Source organism: Rissa tridactyla, chromosome 9 (genome assembly GCF_028500815.1).
Source record: "Rissa tridactyla isolate bRisTri1 chromosome 9, bRisTri1.patW.cur.20221130, whole genome shotgun sequence".
Lineage (NCBI taxonomy): Eukaryota > Metazoa > Chordata > Aves > Charadriiformes > Laridae > Rissa > Rissa tridactyla.
The window spans coordinates 726,478-748,979 of NC_071474.1; the positions used below are offsets into that span (position 1 = coordinate 726,478).

The following is a 22,502-nucleotide window of genomic DNA, read 5'->3' on the forward strand; positions in this document are numbered from 1 at the left end:
CGGTGGCCTGGCCTGGCCCGGCTGTCCCCACGCCACGGGACTGGGGGGTCTCTCCCTTCCCAACAGGGCAGGGGCTGGCAGGGCAGCGGGGCAGGAGGCAGTGGGGCAGCAGGCAGGGAGCAGGCAGGAGGGCAGGAGGCAGCGGGGCAGGAGGGCAGCAGGCAGGCTGCAGGCAGGGTGCGGGCAGGAGGCAGCGGGCCGGTCCCGCCGGTGACCTCTGACCCCGCCTGCGAGCCCTCCCCATGCCGGGCGGGGCGCTGGTCCTTTAAGAGAGGGCGTGGTCTACCGCCCGGCTCCGCCCTCCGCTCGCGCCGCCGCGGCCCGGCAGCGCGCGGCTCCGTCGCGCCGGGGCTGGTGCGCCCCCTGGTGGCGCGGGCGGGGAGCGGACGCCGAGGCCGGGACCGGGACCGGGACCGGAACCGGGTCAGCCCGGCTCTAGACCCGCCCATGCCCTGCCGCATCGCAGCCCGCGGGGAACGTCTGACCCTTCCCGCTCCGCCCCAGTGTCTATCGCTCTCCCGGAGGGGGCCGAGTCAGCCCCCGGTCCAGTAGCCCGGTCCCGGGGAGCCCCCGGCCTTGGCAGCGGGAGAGCGGCTGCGCCCCCGGCTGGTCTCTGCCGGAGAGGGGGCTCTGAGCGTCCCCCGGTCCCCCTCGGTCCCCGAGCCCCGCGCCGGTCGCCGAGGCCCGTCCCCGGGCGCTGCCGGGGCGCACGGTCCCCGCGGGGCCGCCCGGGCTCAGCCCACCGGGGCCCGGGCCGGAGCGCCGCCCCGTCGCCGCCGCCGCCGCTTCCGGGGCGGGTGAGGGGTTTCCTGCGGGGAGGCTGCGGCCGCGGCGGCCCTGGTGCTGCTCCCGGCCCGGCCCGGCCCGGCCCGTCCAGCCGCCGGGATGATCAACGCCATCTTGGTGTTCAACAACCACGGCAAGCCGCGGCTCGTCCGCTTCTACCAGCACCTGGTGCGGGGACCGGGATGGGGATGGGGACAGGGACCGGGACGGGGACCGGGCTGCCCGTGGGGCTGGTGGCAGCGGGTCCCTGAGCCCGGTGTGGGGCTGGGGGTGCCGGGGGTCCCCGCGTTCAGGGGGTGCTGGTCCCTCAGGGTGCCCCGTGGCCAGGTCACCCCCATGGCTGTGCCTGCGGTGGCAGGGCCGGCCAGGAGCTGGGACCTGCTGCCACCCGGAGCCGGCGGCTCACGGCGTCCCGGGGGCAGCGGGGGCCGCGGGTCCTGCAGGCCGTGCACCCATGGGTGCTTGCCCTCACCTCCCGTCAGGCAGAGGAGGTCCAGCAGCAGATAATCCGGGAGACTTTCCACCTGGTGCTGAAGCGGGATGACCACATCTGCAATTTCCTGGAGTGCGGCAGGTAACCCACGTCTCCTCCGGCGATGGGGGCCGCGCAGGGCCGTCCCTGTGGCCGGGGGAGCCCCGTGGCAGCATGTGTCCCCCCCCCAAAGCCCTTCACCCCTCCTCGTGTCTCCGCAGCCTGTTTGGCGGCTCGGACTACAAGCTGATCTACCGCCACTACGCCACGCTGTACTTCGTCTTCTGCGTGGACTCCTCGGAGAGCGAGCTGGGCATCCTGGACCTCATCCAGGTCGGTCTCTCCGCAGCCGCGTTCACTGCCCCGAGGTGGCCGGTGGGTGCCTTCCCCCGAAGCACAGTCCGTGTTGGGGGGCCCGGCCCCCACAGCGTTCCGGTGCACTTCGTGTCTGTGGCATCCCTGTGACAGACCTTCTGGAGGTGGCTGAAGCTGTTCGGGGGCTGCCGTGGGCAGGGGATGCTGCAGCGTGTCAGCCGATACACAGCCCCTCCACCTGGGAGCACCAGGGGAGGTCAATCCAAATGAATTTCTATAAAAAATAGAATCATAGAATCATTTAGGCTGGAAAAGACCCTTAAGATCATCGAGTCCAACCGCTAACCCAACACTGCCAGGCCCACCACTGACCCATGTCCCTCAGCACCACGTCTGCTCAGCTTTTAAACATCTCCAGGGATGGTGACTCCCCCACTGCCCCGGGCAGCCTGTTCCAATACTTGACAACCCTTTTGGTGAAGAAATTTTCCTTAATATCCATCCTAAACCTCCCCTGGCACAACGTGAGGCCATTTCCTCTTGTCCCATCGCCCGTTCCTTGAGAGAAGAGCCCGACCCCCCTGGCTACCCCCTCCTTTCAGGGAGCTGTAGAGAGCGAGAAGGTCTCCCCTCAGCCCCCTTTTCTCCAGGCTGAACACCCCCAGCTCCCCCAGCCGCTCCTCACAGGACTTGTGCTCCAGACCCCTCACCAGCTCCATCGCCCTTCTCCAGACACGCTCCAGCACCTCAGTGTCTTCCTTGTGGTGAGGGGCCCAAAACTACAAGTGTATTTTAAAAATAGTGTGCAAACGCTGCGGACTTGTGAAGAGACCTTTGCTAGATCCAGCTGAGGGCAGGCGGCAGTGCTGGCACAGGAGTTGGCAGAAGCCACCTGCCCTCCTCGGGTCGCCCGCCCTGTGGTCATGCAGTTCCCGTAACTCGGGCTGTTCGGGTGGCTGCAGCCCTGCCCCGGACATGGTGACAGCCGTTGTCCCAGCGCTGCAGCAGATCAGGACGTCAACGCCTGGGATTCCCCCCAGAACGGCCGAGCCCCCTGTTTCAGTGCCCTTGACCTCGTGCCGGGCCCCTGGCACTGGGGCTTGACCAGGTCCCCGCAGTGAGCGGCTCCGGGGACGCAGGCGGCGCCTGACGGCACCAGCGGGTGGGCACATGCCACTGCTGGGAGGGAGCCCTCCCTGCTGCCCAGCCCGGCCCCACTGTGCCCCATCTTTGCAGCCGGCCCAGCCATGGCTGGGCTCCCGCTCCATCTGCGGCCCCTTCCCAGGACAGACTCTCCTGGAGCAGCTCTGCGCTTCTCGCTCCGGTTTCCGTGGTGCAGCAGGGACTGGCACCGGTGCCTGCGTGGCAATCCCTGACCCGCGCTGCCTCCGGCTGCTGCTGCGGCGCTGGGGGTCCTGGGCAGCCCCCGGGTGGAGCTGCCTGTTTGCCCCGGGAACTGGCAATTCCCTGCCACGGAGGGGAGATGGGGTTGTTGAGGGGGGTTTGTCCCCGCTCCAGTGCCAGTTCGGGGTGCAGCGGCTGCTCTTGCAGTTTCTGGTCAGGGCTGCAGGGTTTTGTGCCTGCGGGCCCTGGGGCTGCGTGCGGGCAGCGTCCTGCCGCGTCTTCTGTATTGACCTGCCCTTTCCGCCTCCTCAGGTGTTTGTGGAGACGCTGGACAAGTGCTTTGAGAATGTCTGCGAGCTGGACCTCATCTTCCACATGGACAAGGTGGGTTGTAGGCTCTGTGTGCTCCTCCCAGCGCCTGCCTGCCCCGGAGCCCTGCCCTCCCTGGAGCCCGTGCTCTTGCGGACAGGAGCTGCCAGTCCTTGAGCTCTGGAGCTCTTTAGGAGAGGCCGGTGGTGCGTTAGGCGTCGTTTTTTTGGGAGAGAGTGAAATCCTGGCTGTTGGCAGTGTGGGGGCTTCTTAAGCCGCTCACATTGTGGCCCCCGAGATGCGAGACGCTGGGCTGTGTTCTGAGCCCTCGGGTACGCTGACACTCGCCCTGTTGCATTGCTGCTGCGGGGCTGCGCTCTCTGCTGCAGCACAGCCCTGGGGGCGGGGGGGCTGTCCCGGGGGCTGACACCGACGCTGGGTAACCCTGCTGCCTGGTGACAGGGATCCGCGCTGAGGGTTCGCTCTTGCTCTTCTGCAGGGCAGGCTCTGGCCTCGTGCAGGAGAGTTTCGCCTCTTCCCCTGTGCCGGGGGACCCGCTGGGACTCCTGTTAACATTGGACTAGAGCTGCAGGAAGAAAAAAAAAAGGGGAAGGAACAATGGGAGTGTTTGGAATACAAAGTGTTTGGTAAACTTTTGTTTGAGCCACAGCCTTTGATGCTTCCTCTATAGCTGGGCAGATCTTCTGGGCGGAAACCTATCCTCTGATTATCTCGGAGATGGGGCTGAAGATAACCGGGACTTGGAGAGAGAGGCTTAGCTGACGTGTGCTGGACTTGTGTTGCTGTTGATAAGGGTTTTCTTGCTTTGTTGAAGAACAAAACGTGCCAACAAAAAGAGGAGTGGAGGAAAAAAAAATCAATAAGGCTGTAAAACGTTCCCTTTCTGTTGGCGATCCCAGCTTACGAACTCTGGCAGAGGAGGGGAGTTAGCAAATCTTCTCAGAAGGCGAGCCGCATCAGCTGAATGTACTCGCAACTTTTATTTCATAATTTGCCCGAGTGTAAACCTCAAGAAATGTTACAAGGTTGATTATCTCGTCAGCAAAAGCGTTCTTATCAAAGCAAGCAAAAGGCGAGGAAGGAGGAGTGAGGCGGAGGGAGGCGTGCTGCCGGAGAGGGCATGGCAGCCGCCCAGCTCACCTCTGCCCACATCTGGCGGAGGATGAGCCCTCGGTTAATTATCTTGTGGTGTGGCCAAGGCCGGGCAGCTTTACACTCCGTCCGCAGCCCACGGGCAGAAGAGATTACCCTGCTGGTGTCTGTTTCCCTGGCGGTAGCACGGATCTCCCTTCCTCCGACCTCTCCTGCCAAGCGGGGGTTGGAAGGAGACGGGAGTCGGAGGGTTTGGATAGGGGAGGCCCTGGGCTCCTCACCCCGGGGCTGTGCTGCCAGTCCGGTTGTTTACTTCCCATCCTGTGCTCCCGCTGCCTATCAGCTGTGACTTCAGTCCTTGGCGGCTATCAGTTGGTCCTTTTATCTCTCTTTCTATATTTGGCATGTATTTATTTCTCGGATGTGTTCGTGTTGAGTGCCGGTGCTTCCAAGAGCTTGGTTACAGCTGGGCAGCGTAAGGGGTGCTGGGAATACAGGAGTGTCCTGCCGCTCCCCGGGTCTTGCCCCTCGGATGCCCGGGCAGGGCGATGCTCCCATAGAGCCCTGCCTCCAGGACGTCAGTGTGTCAGGAGCCGCATGGGGCTCCGTGCTGCCCTCCGCTCTCACATGGACTGCAGAGCTCCCGAGTTCCCGACTGGAACAGGAGAAATGAGGGCAGCGTTAACGGGAGAGCGCTGATGTGTCAGGCAGAGACGTTGGCTGTGAACATCCCCAGCCCAGCAGGTTCTGGCGGGGATTTGGGCGCAGCCTTGTCTGGGTCCTGTGATTTTCTGTTATTGCCTTAAGGTACACCTTGCACTCTGTGTTGTCCCTGAAATGGGAGCTGCTGCGGGTTTTGGGTCCCTGGCCTTGCAGCGGGCAGCTGGACGGGGCGGTTGGGTGTGTGGTTCTCGGGCACCAGTGACACCAGCGCTTCCAGGCTGTCGGCTTTGGGAGCCGCAGCCGCAGGGCTGCGGGGATCCCTTTTTCGCAAGGGGAGGCTGGAGCCACGAAGCTGCGGGGAGGCTCTGGCCCAGCCCCTGGTTGTGCTTCCTACCTTGGAGGAGAACGTGAGTTTCGCTAAGGCAGCTGCAAGGTCCTGGAGAGGGCACGGTTTGTTCAGGAAGTGCTGTGTTTCGGGTTGGAAAACAAAAGCTTGCTTGGGATGTCTTCCCTCTTGGTTTTGGTCCAACTTGGGCTGAAGCCAGATCTGGAAGGAGCAGCATTTCCTGCGGCCTGAATGCTCTCTGGTTGTGGGGAGCTGGTAGCACCGTCCGGTGCGGCGTTTGCCGGGGCTGGGCCGAGCGGAGGGAGGGAGAGCGGGAGCAGCGCTGCGGGTGCCGGGAAGGTGCGGTGTCGCCCGTGGCTCGCCCCGGGTGCTGCCTGACCCCGCGCCGTGCTGGTGCTGTGGGAGCGGGACGGGCCCCGCGGGGAGACCTGTGGGCACCAGGCTTCCTGCTCGCACTCAGCCGCGTTTCCCCCTTCTAGCAGGTTCTCTGGCATGCTTTATTTTTCATGGCATTGCCCTGGTGGTACGTGCCACACAGTGCAACCTGCCCTCATGAAACCATAAAACAAGATAACAACTTAACCATCTTCCAGTAACAGCCTCTTACGCGGAAGTAAGCGGAGACCCATAAACGGTTTATCTGCGCTGGGCGGGGGTGGGGAGCTGCTGGCTCAGCAGGGCGAGCGGGGCCCAGCGTGCGCGGCGGCGACCGCGATGGGCTCTCTCCTGTGGTGGCTGCGGGGCACGGCCGGTCCCCGGTGGGAGCAGCTCGCGGCCGTGAGGCTGCTCTGCTTCATCCCGGGACACGGGCAAGGGAGCAGACTCTCTTAGCAGTATCGTGCTTTTTCTGTGCGTGTGTCGCGGTCCCGCGTTTCCTAAGAGAAAGCAAAGAACCTGGGCTCTGGCCTGGCTTTCTGGGTTGAAGAAACTGGTTCTGGGAAGGAGCGTCCTGCCCGATGGCTCCGGAGGCCCTGGCGTCTCTGCTGCCCCTGGGCCCCTCCCCAGCACGCAGGGTTCCTGCCTGTCCCCGGCCCGGGGGGCATCAGACTTCAGCCGAGGTGTCGGAGACGGGCAGGCAGGGTGTGCCAGCGGCACGGGCCAGGACGAGCCTCGCCAGGGGCTGCCTTGTGCCTGCTGGCCCGGCGGGTGACACTCGCTCCGGCCCCTGTGGTGGGTGTCCCCCAGAGCAGAGGTACAAGCAGTGAACGGGGCTGCTGGAGCCCCCCATGCTGGGGACCATGACCGCCCTCTTGGTGTCAGGGCTGTGGGGCTGAGGGCAGGATGGGGCTGGATTTGGGGCTGGATTTGCGTCTCTCGGGGGAAATGCCAGCACCCAGCGCGCTTCCAGACCAGCCTGCAGGCACTGGGGCTGCTCCTGGCCGTCCCTGCGCTGCGCCGGGTTCGCAGCCTTCCCTTCCTTCCCTTCCCTCGCAGGTTCACCACATCCTGCAGGAGGTGGTGATCGGCGGCATGGTGCTGGAGACCAACATGAACGAGATCGTGGCGCAGGTGGAGGCCCAGAGCAAGCTGGAGAAGGCGGAGGTGAGCGGCGATGCTGTGGCTCTCCCCGCGGGGGTCGGGAGCTGCCGCGTGTGGGTGTCTCCAGTCTCTGCCTGAGTCCCTGGGGGGAGGGCTGGGGAGGGCACCCCTCCGCAGCTGTGCTTCCTGCAGTTTAGGAGTGTGGCAACGGCTGTTCCCATCAAGGTTTATAATCTGAGGCAGCGAAAGGTTTATTGCCCTTGTTTGCCCTGTTGTTGTGAAGACGCAGCGTTGCTGCGGTCGCAGGGAAGCACCACGCTGCCCCTCCGGCTCCCGATCCCGCGCTGTTCGTGGGACGGGGTCCACCACAGGGTGGGAGGTGGACGTGGGGGCTGCTCCCCGTGCGCTCGCGCCGAGCTGCACCTGGGGGGATATGGCCGGGCCCAGGGGCTCGGGGGAGGCAGGGCAGCACGGAGCAGGGCTCGGTTTGGGGATGCTCCTGCTGCAAAGCACGGGGCTGAGCCGGGAAGAGCCGGGAGCCCCTGGCAGGGGGGCTGCGGGGGGCAAGGGGACAGTGGTCACTGGTCCCTCCCGTCGCAGGGAGGCCTCTCGGCCGCTCCTTCCCGCGCAGTCTCGGCTGTGAAGAACATCAACCTGCCAGAGATCCCTCGCAACATCAACATCGGAGACATCAACATCAAAGTGCCCAACCTGTCACAGTTCATGTGAGCGTCCCACGGCGGGGAGGGCTGCCTGGGCACGGGCTGTGGCCTGGGCTGGCTGGGGAGAGGAGCTGGGCTCTGCTGGGCTCCCCCTGCCCGCTCTGGGTCTCTGCCCCCGCGGCACACGGAGAGCCCGGTGTGCTGCCGGGGTGCCGGGCTGGCTGGCAGAGGGTAGGGAGCGGTGATGGGGCTCAGCGGGAGCTGAGGTGGTGGTGCTGCCTGTCTGTCCGTCACCTTGGACCTGGGCTCGGCTCCGCTCTCTGGTTTCCCAACAAGGGTGGCCTTTCTTCCCCTCCCTCCTCCCTCCCTGTGGATGCCCAGCATCTCCCCTCACAGGGGAAGAGCCAGTTCCTGCCTCTCCCAGCACGTCTTGGGATTCCTGGCTGTAAAAATGCACCTGTAGCTGATGGTTCCTGGAGGAGCCACAGGTTGTCATCTCCTCCATCCTCCCCGGGATGGACTGTCCCCTGCCCTGCATCCCTGCGCCCGCCCTGGTCCTGCTCCTGGGGTCTGGCTGGGGGTGGAACCAGCCTGGTCGGGGCTACTCATGGGGCAGCTGCGAGGGCTGGAGCTGGGGCCAGCGCGGGTGGAACCTGCTGGAGCAGGGGGTGCTGGCAGCGAGGGGGGGCCGCCTGCTGGGCTGGCAGGGCTGGGGCCAGGCTGGGGCCTGCTGGAGCATGTCCCTGTGTCCTAATAAACCGCCTTGTGAACCTGCCTCCATGTCTGCCGTGGGTGCTGCTGGCCCGGCGCCGGGGGGAGCGCCAGGAGGGGGCTGTGGGGGCCGGGGGCTCTGCGCAGCTCTTGCAGGGTGGCTGCAGCCTTCGGGGACTCTCGGCTGGCGGGGAGGCTGGGGCCCAGGGGGTGAAATGGGTCCTGGACCCCACCTGGGGGAGGGACGGGGTTGCTGCAGCATGGGCTGCAGGGCAGGGTCCCTGGCTGCAGCTGCCCCACTTGGGCTGTGACAGCGCCGTCCGCTGCTCTGGGCCTTTGGGGGCAGGGGCAGCAGCCTGTCTGCCAGTGCCCCCTGCCCTCCTGCCAGCTTTCCTGCCTTCTCTCTGCCGCAGAGCATCCCTGGTCCGCTCTCGGGGCAGCTGTGAGCCCCGGATGGCTCGGTGGGGGCTGTGGGCCTGGGGATAGTGTCCCCCACCGAAGCCTGGGGGGAGCGGGGCTGGTCCCTGGGGGTCAGACTGAGCATGGCTGCAGGGGACGGGACAGGCAGCAAGGTCCCTGAGCAGCGGGTTCCTTGAGCTGGGTGCCCTGTGCCCCTGGCTCTGCCACGGCTCCATCTGGCCACCAGCCTCTGGGGTAGCTCAGGGGGCCCCTTCCTCTGCTTCCCCTCCACGGCCGGTCCAGCTGCGCTCCCGCCGGGCTCTGCCTCCACTTCCCCTGGCAGGGAAACCGTGACTCTGCCTGGAAGGAATTTTCCTGCTGTCTCCCCTCCCTGCAGCTTAACCCTTCCCCAGCTGGCCGTGAGCCACCACCAGTGGCTAGTGGAGGTCAAGGAGCCGGGCAACCTGCTTCCTCTTCTCTGCCAGCCCTCTTCCTGCTCCTGCTGTCAGCTGCCGGAGCAGTGTGGTGGATGGACCAGGTGAGCAGTGCTGCGGGCTGTGTCCTGGGGCTGGGACACGGGGTCCGACAGGCACTGGGACAGGCAGAGGGAAAAATCCAGCTTGCCCCACAGTGAGGAACTTGGCGTGGTGCCCTCGTCCTGTTCTGCTCCAGGCCTGGGATGCTGGGGGTGCTGGGGGGGGTCGGGCTGGGGCAAGTGGCCCTGGCTGCGATGGGCCATGGCCGTGCCCAGCCCCACACCGTGGCACGGCAGTCTCCGGTGCAGGACGTGTTCGTCCACACGTGCTTCCTCTGCAGCGAGGAGATGTTTGTGCTTGGCCGCCTCCGGTAACGGCTCTGGCCTCGCTGCCCCTTCCCATGTCCCACCGGAGCCGCGGGTCTGCGGGAGGCCGAGGAGCAAGGACTGGGCCGGGGCAGGGTGAGTCCCTCTGCTGCTCCCGGCCGCCCGCTTTCCCCTTGCCCGTGGGCAGAGACGATGGGGTGGCTCACCCCGGGATGAGCACGGTCAAACCCCGGGACGCCCTTTTCGCCACCCAGGAGGGCTGCAGCCCTGACCCCGGTGGCCACGGGGAGCAGCCCCAGCCTGGCCCGGGCAGAGGTGGCCCTGCAAGCCCTGGCTCCTCAGCTGCCCAGGGACGGGAGCCCCGGGTGACCTGGCAGGGCGCAGGGAGGAGGGAGGAAGGTGAGGTCTGGCTGCTGCGGGCAGCAGCGTTCCTGCCCAGGGCAGGGCTGTGAGGCATGGGGCGCTGGCCGTGACCCTGCGTGTCCCAAGGGGCTGCAGCCGGGTCACCGGACCCCTCCCGCACCCCGAGGCGAGCTGGGGGGACGCAGCATGTGCAGGGATGTGGGGGTCAGTGCTCTCCCATCTGAGCTGCCGACGTGGTCCGGAGGTGGGAGACGTGGCTGTGTCTTGGGGCTGGCTCCCGGCTGTCGGCTCCCGGCTCTGTGGCCTGTCCCTGGCCGGACTCTGCTTTGGCACTGCGGGCTGCTGGGTTGTGCTGAGCTCAGCCGGGGTGCCTGCCGGAGCGTGTCCCCCAACGCCAGGGCCCCCTCCCCGGCAGCGAGGCGGAGGGGAGCGCGCAATGGAGCCTGGCACGGGCCCAGCCCTTCCGCAGGTACCTGCAGTACAGTAGGCAAATGTTTATCCTTGCCCTGCCAAGCCACCGGGCGAGTCCGAGTCCCGGCCCCGTGCCCAGGCTCTGCTGGGTCACTCCCTGAGCGGGGGGAGCTCGGGGACCGGCTGCCTCAGGGTGCTGCACCCGCAAAGCCATCCGTGCCCTGACCACAGCCCCGCAGGTTGTGACAAGGACCGGGACGTCTCTGAACCCGCTGCTGCCTGGGCAGGGGGTGCCAGGTGGGTCTGGGGCACAGGGTGCTGGGCTGGGGGGCTGGGCGAGGGGCACCCCCCAAGCAGGGACACCATTCCCGGCACGCCGGGTGCTATGGGTGCTGTGGGCAGGTGGCACAGCCTGGCTTGGTTGCTGCTGGGTGATGGTTTGTCCCCTTTCCTGCGACCCCCCCGGGGATGAGCGTGCTGGCCAAGGCTGGTGTGAGGGAGGGGACCCTTAGCAGGACCCCGGGGGGGCTCTGGGGTGTAGGGGCTGAGCGGGCGGGGGCTTTTTGTCCGCAGCAGCGGGGCACTGCAGTCCCCAGGCCGGCACGCAGCCCCGGCCAACGCCTCCCAGCTGTGGCGCTGGGGGGTCTTGCAGCCCCGCGGGGGGGGTCCCGCAGCCCCGGAGGGGGGGACCCGCTCTACCCGGGGCTGGAGGCGCCTTCCCCCAGCAGAGTCCCGCTCCCGCAGGGGGTGTGCGGGGGCCCGGGCTGGGCTCTGCCCCGCGCTGCCCCCCGCTGCCCGGCCCCCCCCGCCCCGGGCCGTGCCCCCCAGCCCCCGTCCCGGCCAGCAGCCCAGGGGTTAAGGGGGCGAGGAGGTTCGGGTTACTTCCCTCGGAGCTTTAGGAGGGAAGTTTCCTCCCGCTGGAGGCTGAGCTGGCGGAGCGGAGAGCCCGGCTCCGGGCGCAGGCAGGGCGCAGGCAGCGCGCAGGCAGGGCGCAGGCAGCGCGCAGTCCTGGGTGCCTCGATGGCGACGGGGCGGGCGGGACCCCCGCGGCCCCTCGCTGCCCGCGGCTGAGCGCAGGAAGGTGAGCGGGGGGAGCGATGCCACTGCCGTCGTGGGCGGGGGGGCAGACGCCGAGCCGGGGGTCCTGGGGGTCCCCACCCTGGGGGGGTCGTTGGCTTGGGGAAAGGCGCCGTGTGGGTGCACGAAGGGGCCGGCGTGGGGCTGTGGGGTGCGGGGCAGGCGGTGGGGCTGTGGGGTTCGTGTGCAGGGGGGTCATAGAGCACGTATGTGATGGGGCGGGCTTTGGGGGGAGGGGTCGGTCCATGAGGGTGCGTGAGGTTATGGGGCTGCGGGATGTGCGCGCGTGCGAGGTTATGGGGCGCGTGGGGCCAGAGCCTCAAGGGAGCTGTGTGCCCACGTGCGTGACACCCGTGTGCCCTGTGTGTGGGACACGGGACACGCGTGTGCGCCGTCTGCAAGGGCCGCGGGAGGAGGAGGCTTTGCAGTGGGGGGAGCAGCAGCCGGCGTGGGCTGGGGGAGATGGGGGGCGTGGGGTGGTGCAGGCAGCCCGGGGAGGGGGCTCAGAGCAGGGTGTGGGGGCCGCTGGTGTCAACAGGGGAGAAGTGTGTGAGGGGGCCGGCCCTGGGGCGAGCCGGGGTGAGTGACTGCACGCCATGCCCGAGGGGAGTCTGTGTTTTTTTCAACAAAAGCAAGTGTAGGGTCCTGCACCTGGGAAGGAAGAATGCCAAACACCAGTATAGGTTAGGGGCGGACATGCTGGGAAGCAGCTCTGAGGAGAAGGACCTGGGGGTCCTGGTAGACAGCAAATTATCCATGAGCCAGCAGTGTGCCCTTGTCGCCAAGAAGGCCAATGGCATCCTGGGCTGCATAGGGAAGACTGTGGCCAGTAGGTCGAGGGAGGTCATTCTCACCCTCTACTCTGCACTGGTGAGGCCACAACTGGAGTACTGTGTCCAGTTCTGGGCTCCCCAGTTCAAGAGGGACAGGGAACTACTGGAGCGAGTCCAGCGTAGGGCAACCAAGATGATTCTGGGACTGGAGCATCTCCCTTATGAGGAAAGGCTGAAAGAGCTGGGACTCTTTAGCCTGGAGAAGAGAAGGTTGAGGGGGGACCTGATTAATGTTTACAAGTATCTAAAGGGTGGGTTTAAGGAGGACGGAGCCAGGCTCTTTTCAATGGTTCCCAGCGACAGGACAAGGGGCAATGGGCACAAGCTGGAACATAGGAAGTTCCGTTCAAATACACGGAAAAACTTCTTTACGGTGAGGGTGACAGAGCACTGGAACAGGCTGCCCAGGGAGGTTGTGGAGTCCCCTTCTCTGGAGATTTTCAAGACCCGCCTGGATGCAGCCCTGAGGGATGTGCTTTAGGCAATCCTGCTCTAGCAGGGGAGTGGGACTAGATGATCTCTAGAGGTCCCTTCCAACTCTGAAGATTCCGTGATTCCGTGATTCCGTGTGGGGAGGGCCAGTGCCCGCAGGGGCACAGGGTGCCCGTCAGTGCGGGACGGAGGGCGTGCGGGGTGCCTGGCACCTTCCCGGCTGCTGCGGCCCCCGGTCCCTGGGGGACTGTCCCAGCCGTGATTTGGCGTCTGCTGTTCCCCACACCCTGTGCCTTTGGCCTTCGGCCTTCGGCCAGGGCAGGGACCGGGGCACAGCGTCCCTGTGCTGTGCCGCGGGGACAGCCAGGCCGTGGGGACGGCCGGGCTCCGCAGCGCAGGGGTTGCCCAGGAACGCCGCAGCATCCCGGGGCCTGCTCTGCCAGGAAGAGTGACACTGGTGGGTGCAGCTGGGCGCTGTTGAGGACAGGGCACGGTTCCCTGAGGACACGCTCAGCCTCACCCCACCTTTGCCCCAGAGGTGCCTCTCCCAGCAGGACGTGCCCATGTCACCCCGCTGGAGAGACAGATCTTGGGAAGAGGAGTTTCGGTTCCCAGGGAGAGACCAGCACTTCCCCTCCCCACCCTGCCCCTCGCCGGGACTTTGCTCCATGGTTTCTGCTGTGCCCGCTCTGACGCCCCAGCCCAGGGACGCCTCTGGCAGAGCTCCCGGGGCTGACCCGCAGGGCCTGGGGGGCTCGGGCTGCTCTCCCTGCCAGGGCAGAGCTCTCAGGAGACGTGTGCGCCCTGAGCCCCGGCTCGGTGTTTGCGTGGCTCCAGCCAGACCCCTGGCCAGGGGCTCTGCGCCGTGGGGCGCGGGTGAGGCTGTGCCCATGGGACCCTCCATCTCCCAGCCACGTGCTGTGCCACTCGGGACCCCCAGCTCGCCCGGGCTGTGGCTGGCGGGGGGGCTGAGCGTTGCCTGTGGCACGTGCAGGCTGCTGGGTGCCCCGCGGTGGGTGGCAGCGGGCATGTGCCTGCACGGGCTGGGTTCACAGGGCCCGGCGTTTGACCTCCAGGTGCGAGCCCGGTGACTCAGCCCTAGACTTTGAGAGGGCTGCGGGCAAGGTGGGCTCCCCAGCACAGCCCAGGCTCCACCCGCACCGCCCAGACCCCCGCGGCTGCACCCTGCGCCCTCCCGCTTTGCCCCTGGTGCCTGGGCAGCCTGGCGAGGTGCACCCCTGCCAGGCCGCGGGTGCCACCGTGCCCTCAGCCCCAGCAGCAGGTCCCTCGCAGGCAGAGGGGCAGCCAGGACCCCCCCGGCGGTGGCGCAGACCCCGTCACTTGAGGGCAAACAGGGCAATGCTGAACCAGAGGGTGGGCTCGGGTGCCGGGGCTGCCCACCTTGCCCCGCGGTGAGGTGGGGATGTGGCCGCCGGCTGTGACCACCTGCTCTGTCCCTCCTTTTGCAGGGCCAGGCAGGTGCTTGGGAGGGACCCTGGGAGTCCTGGCCCACAGTCCGTGCCCACGCCCGCGCTGCCCATCCCCAATGGTGCAATCCCGAGCTGCTGGTTTCACCTCCTGCTCTAGTGGCACTGGGTTTTAGTGCTCCTGCAAGGCCAGGAGGCGGGCGGGTGGAAAGCTCATCCTGGGGGCCGTCGCCACCCTGAGCCTCATGCTCGTTTAATACTTCACCCATTAACTTGGACTAATAAACCTCGAGTGAGCGAGAGGCTAAAAGCCGTGCCAGCCAGGCAGCACCTCCTGCGTGAGCACCGCCGCCGCAGCACCACCATGGCAGCCGGTTTCTTCATCAGCAAGAGTGTGGGCATCGTGGCCATTGTGCTGGGCCTGGGGGCCGTGGCCACCATCATCGCGCTCTCGGTGGTGTATGCCCAGGAGAAGAACAAGGGGACAGATCCTGGCAATGCTGAGACCACCACCGCCGCCGTTCCCGCCACCACGGCTGCCTCCAGCACCACCGCCGCCCCCAACAACCCCTGGAACCGGTGGAGGCTGCCGGCGACGCTGATGCCAGAATCCTACGAGGTGACCCTGCAGCCCTTCCTGACGCCCGACGCCAACAACATGTACATCTTCAAGGGCAACAGCAGCGTGGTCTTTGTCTGCAAGGAAGCCACCAACCTCATCCTCATCCACAGCAACAAGCTGAACTACACCATGCAGGGGTCCTTCCTCGTCTCGTTGGAGGCAGTGGATGGCTCCAGTGCCCCTCTCATCTCCAAAACCTGGCTGGAGAGCCCCACCCAGTACCTGGTGGTGCAGCTGGACGGCCAGCTGCAGAAGGACCGGCGCTACCGACTCTTCAGCATCTTCACGGGGGAGCTGGCTGATGACCTGGCCGGCTTCTACCGCAGCGAATACGTGGATGAGTTGGGCAACACGTAGGTGGAGGGCAGGGGGCCGAGGGGGGTGCGGGGCTGGCCTGGGGGTGGTGAAGGGCACGGGGGGGTTTGGGGCTTCCCTCCCACTGGGATGGCGGGATGGGTGCGGGGAAGCCTCCGTGCCCCGCTGTGTCTGCATGCCACCCCAGCGAGGAGGGGGCTGGGGAGCAGGCAGGGTGTGGGGGGAGCGGAGGGACCCAGGGGGGTGCTGGCCCTGCAGAGGCCCCCCCGGGTGCTGACGGGGTTTGCTTGCAGGAAGGTGGTGGCCACCACTCAGATGCAGGCAGCAGACGCGCGGAAAGCCTTCCCCTGCTTTGATGAGCCGGCCATGAAAGCCACCTTCACGGTGACGCTGATCCATCCCTCTGACCACAAAGCCATTTCCAACATGCCTGTCAACAGTGAGTGGGGCGGGGGGAGCCCCGGCGGGGGGGCCCAGGGGCCTGGCAGGGCTGCGCGGTGACCCTGTACCCTCTGCTCCCCGCAGGCACCCAGCAGATGAAGGACAACAATAATTGGAACATCACCACGTTCCAGACCACCCCCAAAATGTCCACCTACCTGCTGGCCTTCATCGTCAGCGAGTTCGACTATGTGGAGAATACCTCGGAGAACGTGCTGGTAGGCTGGGGGTGGGAGACACCCCCTTGCCCGCCGGGGGGGTCTGTGCCCGGGCAGCAGCTGAGCCCCATGTCTCTCCCCTCCAGATCCGCATCTGGGGCCGCCCCAAGGCCATCGCTGAGGGCCAGGGCAACTATGCCCTCAAGGTGACTGGCCCCATCCTCAAGTTCTTTGAGGAAAGCTACAACATGTCGTACCCGCTGCCCAAGTCCGGTGGGTGCCACGGGGCGGCCAGGTCTCCGAGAGGAGCTGCCTGCCGCGGGGGGGACGGGCAGTCCGGCTCCCCGGCAGCAGCACACCAACGGGACCCCTCTGTCCCCCAGACCAGGTCGGCCTCCCCGACTTCAACGCGGGCGCGATGGAGAACTGGGGTCTGGTGACCTACCGGGAGAACTCGCTGCTCTTTGACAACAACTACTCCTCCATCAGCAACAAGGAGCGGGTGGTGACCGTCATCGCCCATGAGCTGGCCCACCAGGTACCCCCCCGGACCCCCCACCTGCCCTGCCGGCTGGCTGGGCCTGGCTGACGGGGTGCTGTGCTCCCCCGGCAGTGGTTCGGGAACCTGGTGACGCTGCGGTGGTGGAACGACCTGTGGCTGAACGAGGGCTTCGCCTCCTACGTGGAGTACCTGGGCGCCGACTCGGCAGAGCCCTCCTGGAACATCGTGAGTGCTGGGGCCAGCGGGCAGGGGGTGCAGGCACCCCCGCCACCCCTGCACCCCCGGGGGCGTCCCCCGCTGCCAGGAGGGCGCAGGCAGGGCTGAAGCGGGTGCTGGCACTCACCCCCGCAGAAAGACCTGATGGTGCTGAACGAGGTGTACGCGGTGATGGCGACGGACGCCCTGGCCACCTCCCACCCGCTGACCTTCAGCGAGGAAGAGATCAACACCCCGGCCCAGATCAGCGAGGTCTTCGACAGCATCGCCTACAGCAAGGTGGGCGCACGGGCACCGGGGCGGTGGGGTGGGCTGCGGGGTGCCCCGCACGCCCGGGGTCTCTCACCCGCCGTCTCTGCAGGGCGCGTCCGTGCTGCGGATGCTCTCCGACTTCCTCACCGAGGACGTGTTCCGGGAGGGGCTGCAGGTGAGGCTCTGCTGGTGCCGGGGGGCACCGAGCCACAGCGTGGGGTGGGTGGCCCATGGCAGGGCCCTCCCCGGGTGCTCTGTGGGTGTCCTGCACCCCGGACCTGCCCCTGCCCCTGCCCACATGTCTCTCCCGGTGCCCTCCCACAGACCTACATCAAAACCTTTGCCTACGGCAACACCAAGTACACGGACCTCTGGCAGCATTTGCAACAGGTAGGAGGGGGATGGCGGCTCCCGTCTGCTCCCCCCAACACCGGCCCCTTCCCCACCGCTGCCCCAGCTCTCGGGGGCTGCTGGTGAGACGGGGTCCCAGCCACGTGGCTGCTGCGCGCTGGGCGAGGGGTGCAGCGCCGGCTGAGCCCCGTGCCCCACCCGCACCCCACGGCACCGGTGACCCGCGGCGCTGCCCCCCCCCGCAGGCTGTCGAGAAGAACAATGTCGTGCTGCCCAGCTCCATCGGCGGCATCATGGACACCTGGACGCTGCAGATGGGCTTCCCCGTGGTGACCGTCAACACCCTCGATGGCACCATCAGCCAGAAGCACTTCCTGCTGGACCCCAACTCCAAGGTGGACAGGCCCTCCCCCTTCAAGTGAGTGGCGTGGGGGCTGTTGGTGATGGGGAACTGGGGGGGCCAGGGGGCAAGGGCTGGTCCCACCACCTGCCTGTCCCTGGCACAGCTACAGCTGGATCGTCCCCGTCACCTGGATGACGAATGAGACCATGGGGGACAGGTACTGGCTGACCAAAGTCTCAGGTATGGTGTGTCCTGCCCAGGCTGGGAGCGGGTGTCTTGCTGCCACCTCCCCTGCCCTGGCGGAGGTTGGGGTCCCCCGGGGGGGACACCGGTAGGGGGGGCTGAGCCTGGCCTCCCTCGCGGGTGGGGGGGCGACTCTGTCAGACCCTCCTCTCCCCCTCCCAGACACCAACGACACATTCAAGGTGGGCAGCGCCAGGTGGCTCCTGCTGAACCTGAACGTCAGTGGGTACTTCCGCGTCAACTACAACCAGGAGAACTGGGACCAGCTCCTCGCCCAGCTCTCCAGCAACCACCAGGTACACGGGGCCAGCTGGGGCCATGGCGTGGGCTGTGGGTGGGCCCCCACCTCGCACACCCCCACACCCCACGCACCCCACTCAGGGCTGCCCTGAGACATCGATTCTGCCCTCTCTCAGGTCATCCCCGTGATCAACCGTGCCCAGATCATCGATGACGCCTTTAACCTGGCCAGGTGAGCCGCGCCGGCTGCCCCGGGGGGGTCCAGCGGGGTGGGAGCCCTGAGAGCGGGCAGCGGCCGTGGGTTCGGAGGGCTGACTCTGTCCTCCCCCCTCACAGGGCCAAGTACGTCAACGTGACCTTGGCCTTGAGCACCACGCGGTTCCTGAGCCAGGAGACGGAGTACATGCCCTGGGAGGCAGCGCTCAACAACCTCCATTACTTCCAGCTGATGTTTGACCGCAGTGAGGTCTTCGGGGTGATGACGGTGAGCGGTGCCACCCGCCCAGCCCCGGCCCCCTTCTGCAGCTTGGCAGAGCCCCGTGCCAGGGACACGGGGGCGAGGGGCTGAGTCCGCACCCAGAGCTGGGTTGGGGGCTGCTGCTGGTGCCACCGGGCGCTGACCGTCCTCCTGCCCCCCAGAAATACATACAGAAACAGGTGACGCCCCTCTTCAACCACTACAAGAACATCACCGGCAACTGGAGCAACATCCCTGAGGACCTGATGGACCAGTGAGTGCCACGGCCCCGGGGCTGGGCTGGACCCCCGGGGTCTCCCCGGCCGCACCGGGATGGTCACCCCAGTGTGTGCTGGGGACAGGGCACGGCCCCGCTCGCGACTCGGCACTGGCTGGTTGGTGCCTGGCTGTCATGTGCTGGTCCCCAGCCCCGCGCCGCCCCTCTCTCCCCAGGTACAACGAGATCAACGCCATCAGCACAGCCTGCTCCTACGGCATCGCTGAGTGCCAGAAGCTGGCCACCGACTACTACGTGCAGTGGCAGCAAAACATGAGCCATAACCCGTGAGTCCCCAGGGTGCCCCCGTGCCACCATGGTGGACGACCGCCCAGCGAGGGGCTCCCAGCTGAGATGGCTCTTCTCTCCCGCAGGATCCCCCCGAACCTGCGCTCCTCCATCTACTGCAGCATAGTGGCCACGGGCGGGGAGGAGGCCTGGACCTTTATCTGGGACAAGTTCCAAGAGGCCACCGTTGTGTCCGAGGCTGACAAGCTCCGCACGGCCCTCTCCTGCAGCCGCGAACCCTGGATCCTCAACCGGTGGGTGTGGGGTCCCAGCTGGGCGGCGCGGCTCTGCCCCTGCCGGCCCCTCACCCGGTGACGTGTGCCCCCCCAGGTACCTGCAGTACACCCTCGACCCCAAGAAGATCCGGAAGCAGGATGCCACCGCCACCATCAACAGCATCGCCAGCAACGTGGTGGGGCAGCCCTTGGCCTGGGACTTCATCCGCGGCAACTGGAAGATGCTCTTCAGCCAGTGAGCACCGCGGGGGGGCTGCAGGGGGCTGCGGGGGGCTGGCTGGGGCGGGCAGCATCCCCCATCTGTCCGTGTCCCTTTGGGGGGTGCTGCTCTACCCGGGACCCCCGGCTCAGCCGTCCCTCTGCTCTCCCAGGTATGGGGGCGGCTCCTTCTCCTTCTCCCGGCTGATTTTGTCAGTGACCCAGCGGTTTTCCACAGAGTTTGAGCTGCAGCAGGTGAGGCTGGACCCTGGAGCTGGCACCAGGGATGCCCAGCCCCGGCTGCGGCGGGGGCACGGCTCTGTGCTGGCGGTGCCTTGCAGCTCGCCCTTCGCCAACAGCTCCTGCGCCCCCTGTGCCCAGGGGTCTGGGCAGCCGGGGCACTGCTGGGGGCTGTCAGGGGCTGCCGGGGTTGTGCCGGGGGGCCGTCGGGGGGCTGCCGGGGTTGCCCCGCACCCGTTCCAGCCCCTCTCCTCCCCTGCAGCTGCAGCAATTCAAGGAGGACAACCAGGACGTCGGCTTCGGGTCGGGGACGCGGGCGCTGGAGCAGGCGCTGGAGAGGACCCGCGCCAACATCAACTGGGTGAACGAGAACCAGCAGACGGTGCTGTCCTGGTTCCAGGGTGAGATCATGGCTCCCCGCCGCTAACGCGCGGATGCCACGCAACGTACTCTCCGCCCGACCCGGCTGGCACAGGATGGGCTGGCGGGGGCTGAACTGAAGCTCATGGACCCCACTGCCCCACGGCCGTGGGGCTGGACCCTCACCCACTCCCCAGCTCTGCTCACTCCAGCCTCCGGCCCCAAACACTCCCTCCTGGTGGCCCCGGCCCAGCCTGGCCGGGTCCTGGGCTGCTCGGGAGGGGCTGGGGCCAATGCCCACGGTGGGGCCTGGCGCCTGTATGATGGGCGATAGGGTGGGGATGGGGGGCTTTTGGCTGGTGGGGGGGTCCCGCTGCCCTTGGCTGCCTGGAGCGGCGCTGGGCCCTGCAGGCTCGTGCAAGGCTTGGGGGGGTGTAAATAAAGGCTTGCACGACAGCTCTCACCACTGGACTGGGGTGCTGGGGGACACGGGGGGCACATACTGGCCTGGGGGGGCTGCACTGGGGCCCGGGCAGGAAGCGCCTGGGACCCTGCGGTGGGCACGGGGTGGGGGCCGGGAACGCAGAGCCCCCTGGGCCGTTAGGAGCCCGGTGCTAAGTGGCTCTGGGGGCTTTGCCGACGCCAGCCCCCCGGCCCCTCCGTCTGACGGCTGGGTGCGATTTCTCCTGCCGGGCCCCGGCACCGCACGGCGCCTGGCCTGCCCGGTCCCTCCGGGCATGGGAGGTCTCCCCACTGTCCCCTCGGAGCAGGCGCTGTGGGGTCGGGGCAGGAGGCAGCCACGGCTCCCTGGGCTGCCCTGGCAGGAGGGGGTGCCAGCAGCTGGCCCCCCTGGGGACCGTCCCCCGTGGACTGCCCAGGTCCCCACAGGGAATGGTTTGGGCAGAGGGACCCGACGGGCGGGTGGGAGCTGCTCTTCCAGCGGTCAGTGGGGCTGGGGAAGCGCCCTGGGTGGGGGTTCCCTCCGTCACCCCAGCTCTGGGGACATCTCTGAGCTGCGGGGTGGGCTGGCTGGGGACACCGAGCACCTGGCGCAGCGTGGGGTGCCCCTGGCGCAGCAACTGGGGTCCCGCAGTAACGAGTCGGAGCGCAACAGTGCAATGGCAGCTTTAATGAGCAGCCCTTCCCCGGCGTCCGTCCGGCACGGCTCTATGGGACGGCCACGCCGCCGTCCCCCACACGGCCGCTGCGGCTGGGGGTGCAGGATCAGCTCCAGCCCCCCCAGTGCCGTGCTGGGGTGCAGCTGGGCAGGACGGGGTCTGCACGGGGGGCCGGGCAGACGAGCCTGTGCAGGGCGGGTGGGCTGCCGAGCTGTGCAGAAAGAGCTGTGTCAGGCGAGCGGCCGTGGGGCGGTACCGCGCCCCCCACCCCACACCCGGTGCCCCCCACCCCGCACCCGGGCTGACTCTCCGGCTCAGCACGCATCAGTCTGTGCCCCCCAGCGCAGGCAGACCCCCCGGCCATGGCGTGCAGGGGGATTTGCTGAAGCAGCCCTGCCCGCGCCCTGCGAGGAGCATCCACCCCCCAGCCCCGCTGCCCCCGAGGGTGGTGGGTGCGGGAGCAGGGGCTGGGCTGGGGAGGGGGCTGTGGGTACCTGGCAGTGCGCAGGCAGCTGGGAGCCACGCGTGGGCGTCTCGGGGGGCCCTGCGTCCGTCAGTCCTACCCCAGGAGGCTGCGGGGGGGCTGCAGGTTCCAAGCAGCAGGAGGAAGCCGTCCCGGTGCCCTTGGCGGTGGCGCGTCTCTGGGGGGGCTCCAGCGGGGTGACTGCTCCGAGGCTGCACAGCGGTGATGACCAGGACCCCGAGATGGAGACAGGGGTCCTGTGCAGCTCCAGGGGGATCCCTGCGACAGGGATGTAGGGGGGCGACCCCCAGGCCTCCATGCCCATGTCGGGAACCCCAAGCACCTCTGGGGGGGTCCCCGCAGCAGAGCCACACGGGGGTGATCCCCAGGCACCCGTCCCCATGCCAGGAGCCCCGTGAAGATCCAGGGGGGTCCCCATCATGGGAGGGGACCCCCAGCCCACAGTATCAGGGGGCGAAGCATCCCGTGGGGCTGGGGCTGGTGGGTGCAGGCGGGGGTCCGGGGCCTGGCAGCACCCCAGACCCTGTGGGCAGAGGGGGCAGTGCCGGGGGGCCGCCCCCCGCCGCCGGGCCAGCGCCTCCTCGCTGAGTCCCAGCAGGGCCGAGAGGTGGGCGATGTAGCGGATGGCGAGGCGCAGGGTCTCGATCTTGGTCAGGCTCTGCCCCGCGGGCACCAGCGCGGGCGGCAGGTAGTGCCGCAGCCTCAGCAGTGCCTGCGCCAGCCGCCGCATCCGCAGCTTCTCCCGCTCGCTGGCGCTCTGCCGCGGGCCCCCCGGCCCCCCGCGCCGCCCTGGCTCATCCCCACCGCCATGCTGCCCCCCGGCTCCCGGCTGCCGGCCCCGCGGGGGACACGGGGACGCACGGGGGGGCTCTCCAGAAGGGGTTGGGGAGATGGTGTCGACGAGCCCCCTGGCCCGGTCCTGGAGCAGGGCATGGCCTGCTGGGGGCTGGGGACCTCGGGGCAGGAGTGGAGCTGGGGGTCCATCCATGGCTGGGGTCTGCTCTGCCGCCCGCCTCTGGGGGTGCCCAGGCAGCCCTGGCTTTATGCGGGGCAGGGGCGCGAGGTGACACCTTTGCGACCACCTGGAGGTGTCAAAACCTACAGAGCCTGGCTGGGGCCGGCCGGGAGCCTGGGAATGCTGGGCCCATTTGCAGAGGTGTCATTTCTGACTCCTCCGGCCCTTAATTGGTGCTGCCTGGCGCTGGGAAGTGTGCAGG

At 67.7% G+C, this 22,502-nt stretch overlaps 3 protein-coding genes across 7 annotated transcripts; 2 read left to right on the forward strand and 1 right to left on the reverse strand.

Moving 5' to 3' along the window:
- The first annotated feature begins 378 nt into the window (after positions 1-378).
- AP3S2 (adaptor related protein complex 3 subunit sigma 2) lies at positions 379-8,264 on the forward strand. 2 transcript variants are annotated; one of them, XM_054214983.1, is made up of 6 exons: positions 770-954; positions 1,269-1,360; positions 1,480-1,591; positions 3,230-3,301; positions 6,783-6,890; positions 7,428-8,264. In XM_054214983.1, the coding sequence occupies exons 1-6, from the start codon at positions 886-888 to the stop codon at positions 7,554-7,556; spliced, it is 582 nt and encodes a 193-aa protein (XP_054070958.1). In that variant the 5' UTR covers positions 770-885; the 3' UTR covers positions 7,557-8,264. The 2 variants fall into 2 exon arrangements, with proteins under 2 accessions (XP_054070959.1, XP_054070958.1); XM_054214984.1 differs by lacking the exons at positions 6,783-6,890; positions 7,428-8,264 and adding an exon at positions 3,726-6,776 and having other exon boundaries at positions 379-954.
- A 207-nt stretch (positions 8,265-8,471) lies between these two features.
- ANPEP (alanyl aminopeptidase, membrane) lies at positions 8,472-20,066 on the forward strand. Of its 4 annotated transcripts, none has more exons than XM_054215012.1 (21): positions 8,472-9,137; positions 13,987-14,919; positions 15,175-15,320; positions 15,407-15,540; positions 15,627-15,753; positions 15,864-16,018; positions 16,094-16,207; positions 16,334-16,477; positions 16,560-16,625; positions 16,775-16,840; positions 17,047-17,219; positions 17,308-17,384; positions 17,550-17,683; positions 17,804-17,859; positions 17,964-18,111; positions 18,267-18,358; positions 18,538-18,648; positions 18,736-18,903; positions 18,980-19,120; positions 19,257-19,338; positions 19,586-20,066. In XM_054215012.1, exons 2-21 carry the CDS (start codon positions 14,309-14,311, stop codon positions 19,748-19,750), a joined length of 2,910 nt encoding a protein of 969 aa, XP_054070987.1. In that variant the 5' UTR covers positions 8,472-9,137; positions 13,987-14,308; the 3' UTR covers positions 19,751-20,066. The 4 variants fall into 4 exon arrangements, with proteins under 4 accessions (XP_054070987.1, XP_054070986.1, XP_054070988.1 ...); XM_054215011.1 differs by lacking the exon at positions 8,472-9,137 and adding an exon at positions 9,183-10,472; XM_054215013.1 differs by lacking the exon at positions 8,472-9,137 and adding an exon at positions 11,055-11,256 and having other exon boundaries at positions 14,238-14,919.
- Positions 20,067-21,115: 1,049 nt separating this feature from the next.
- On the reverse strand, positions 21,116-22,273 carry LOC128914914 (mesoderm posterior protein 2-like). The gene has a single exon (XM_054214625.1). It carries the CDS (start codon positions 22,271-22,273, stop codon positions 21,116-21,118), a length of 1,158 nt encoding a protein of 385 aa, XP_054070600.1.
- Positions 22,274-22,502: the final 229 nt, after the last annotated feature.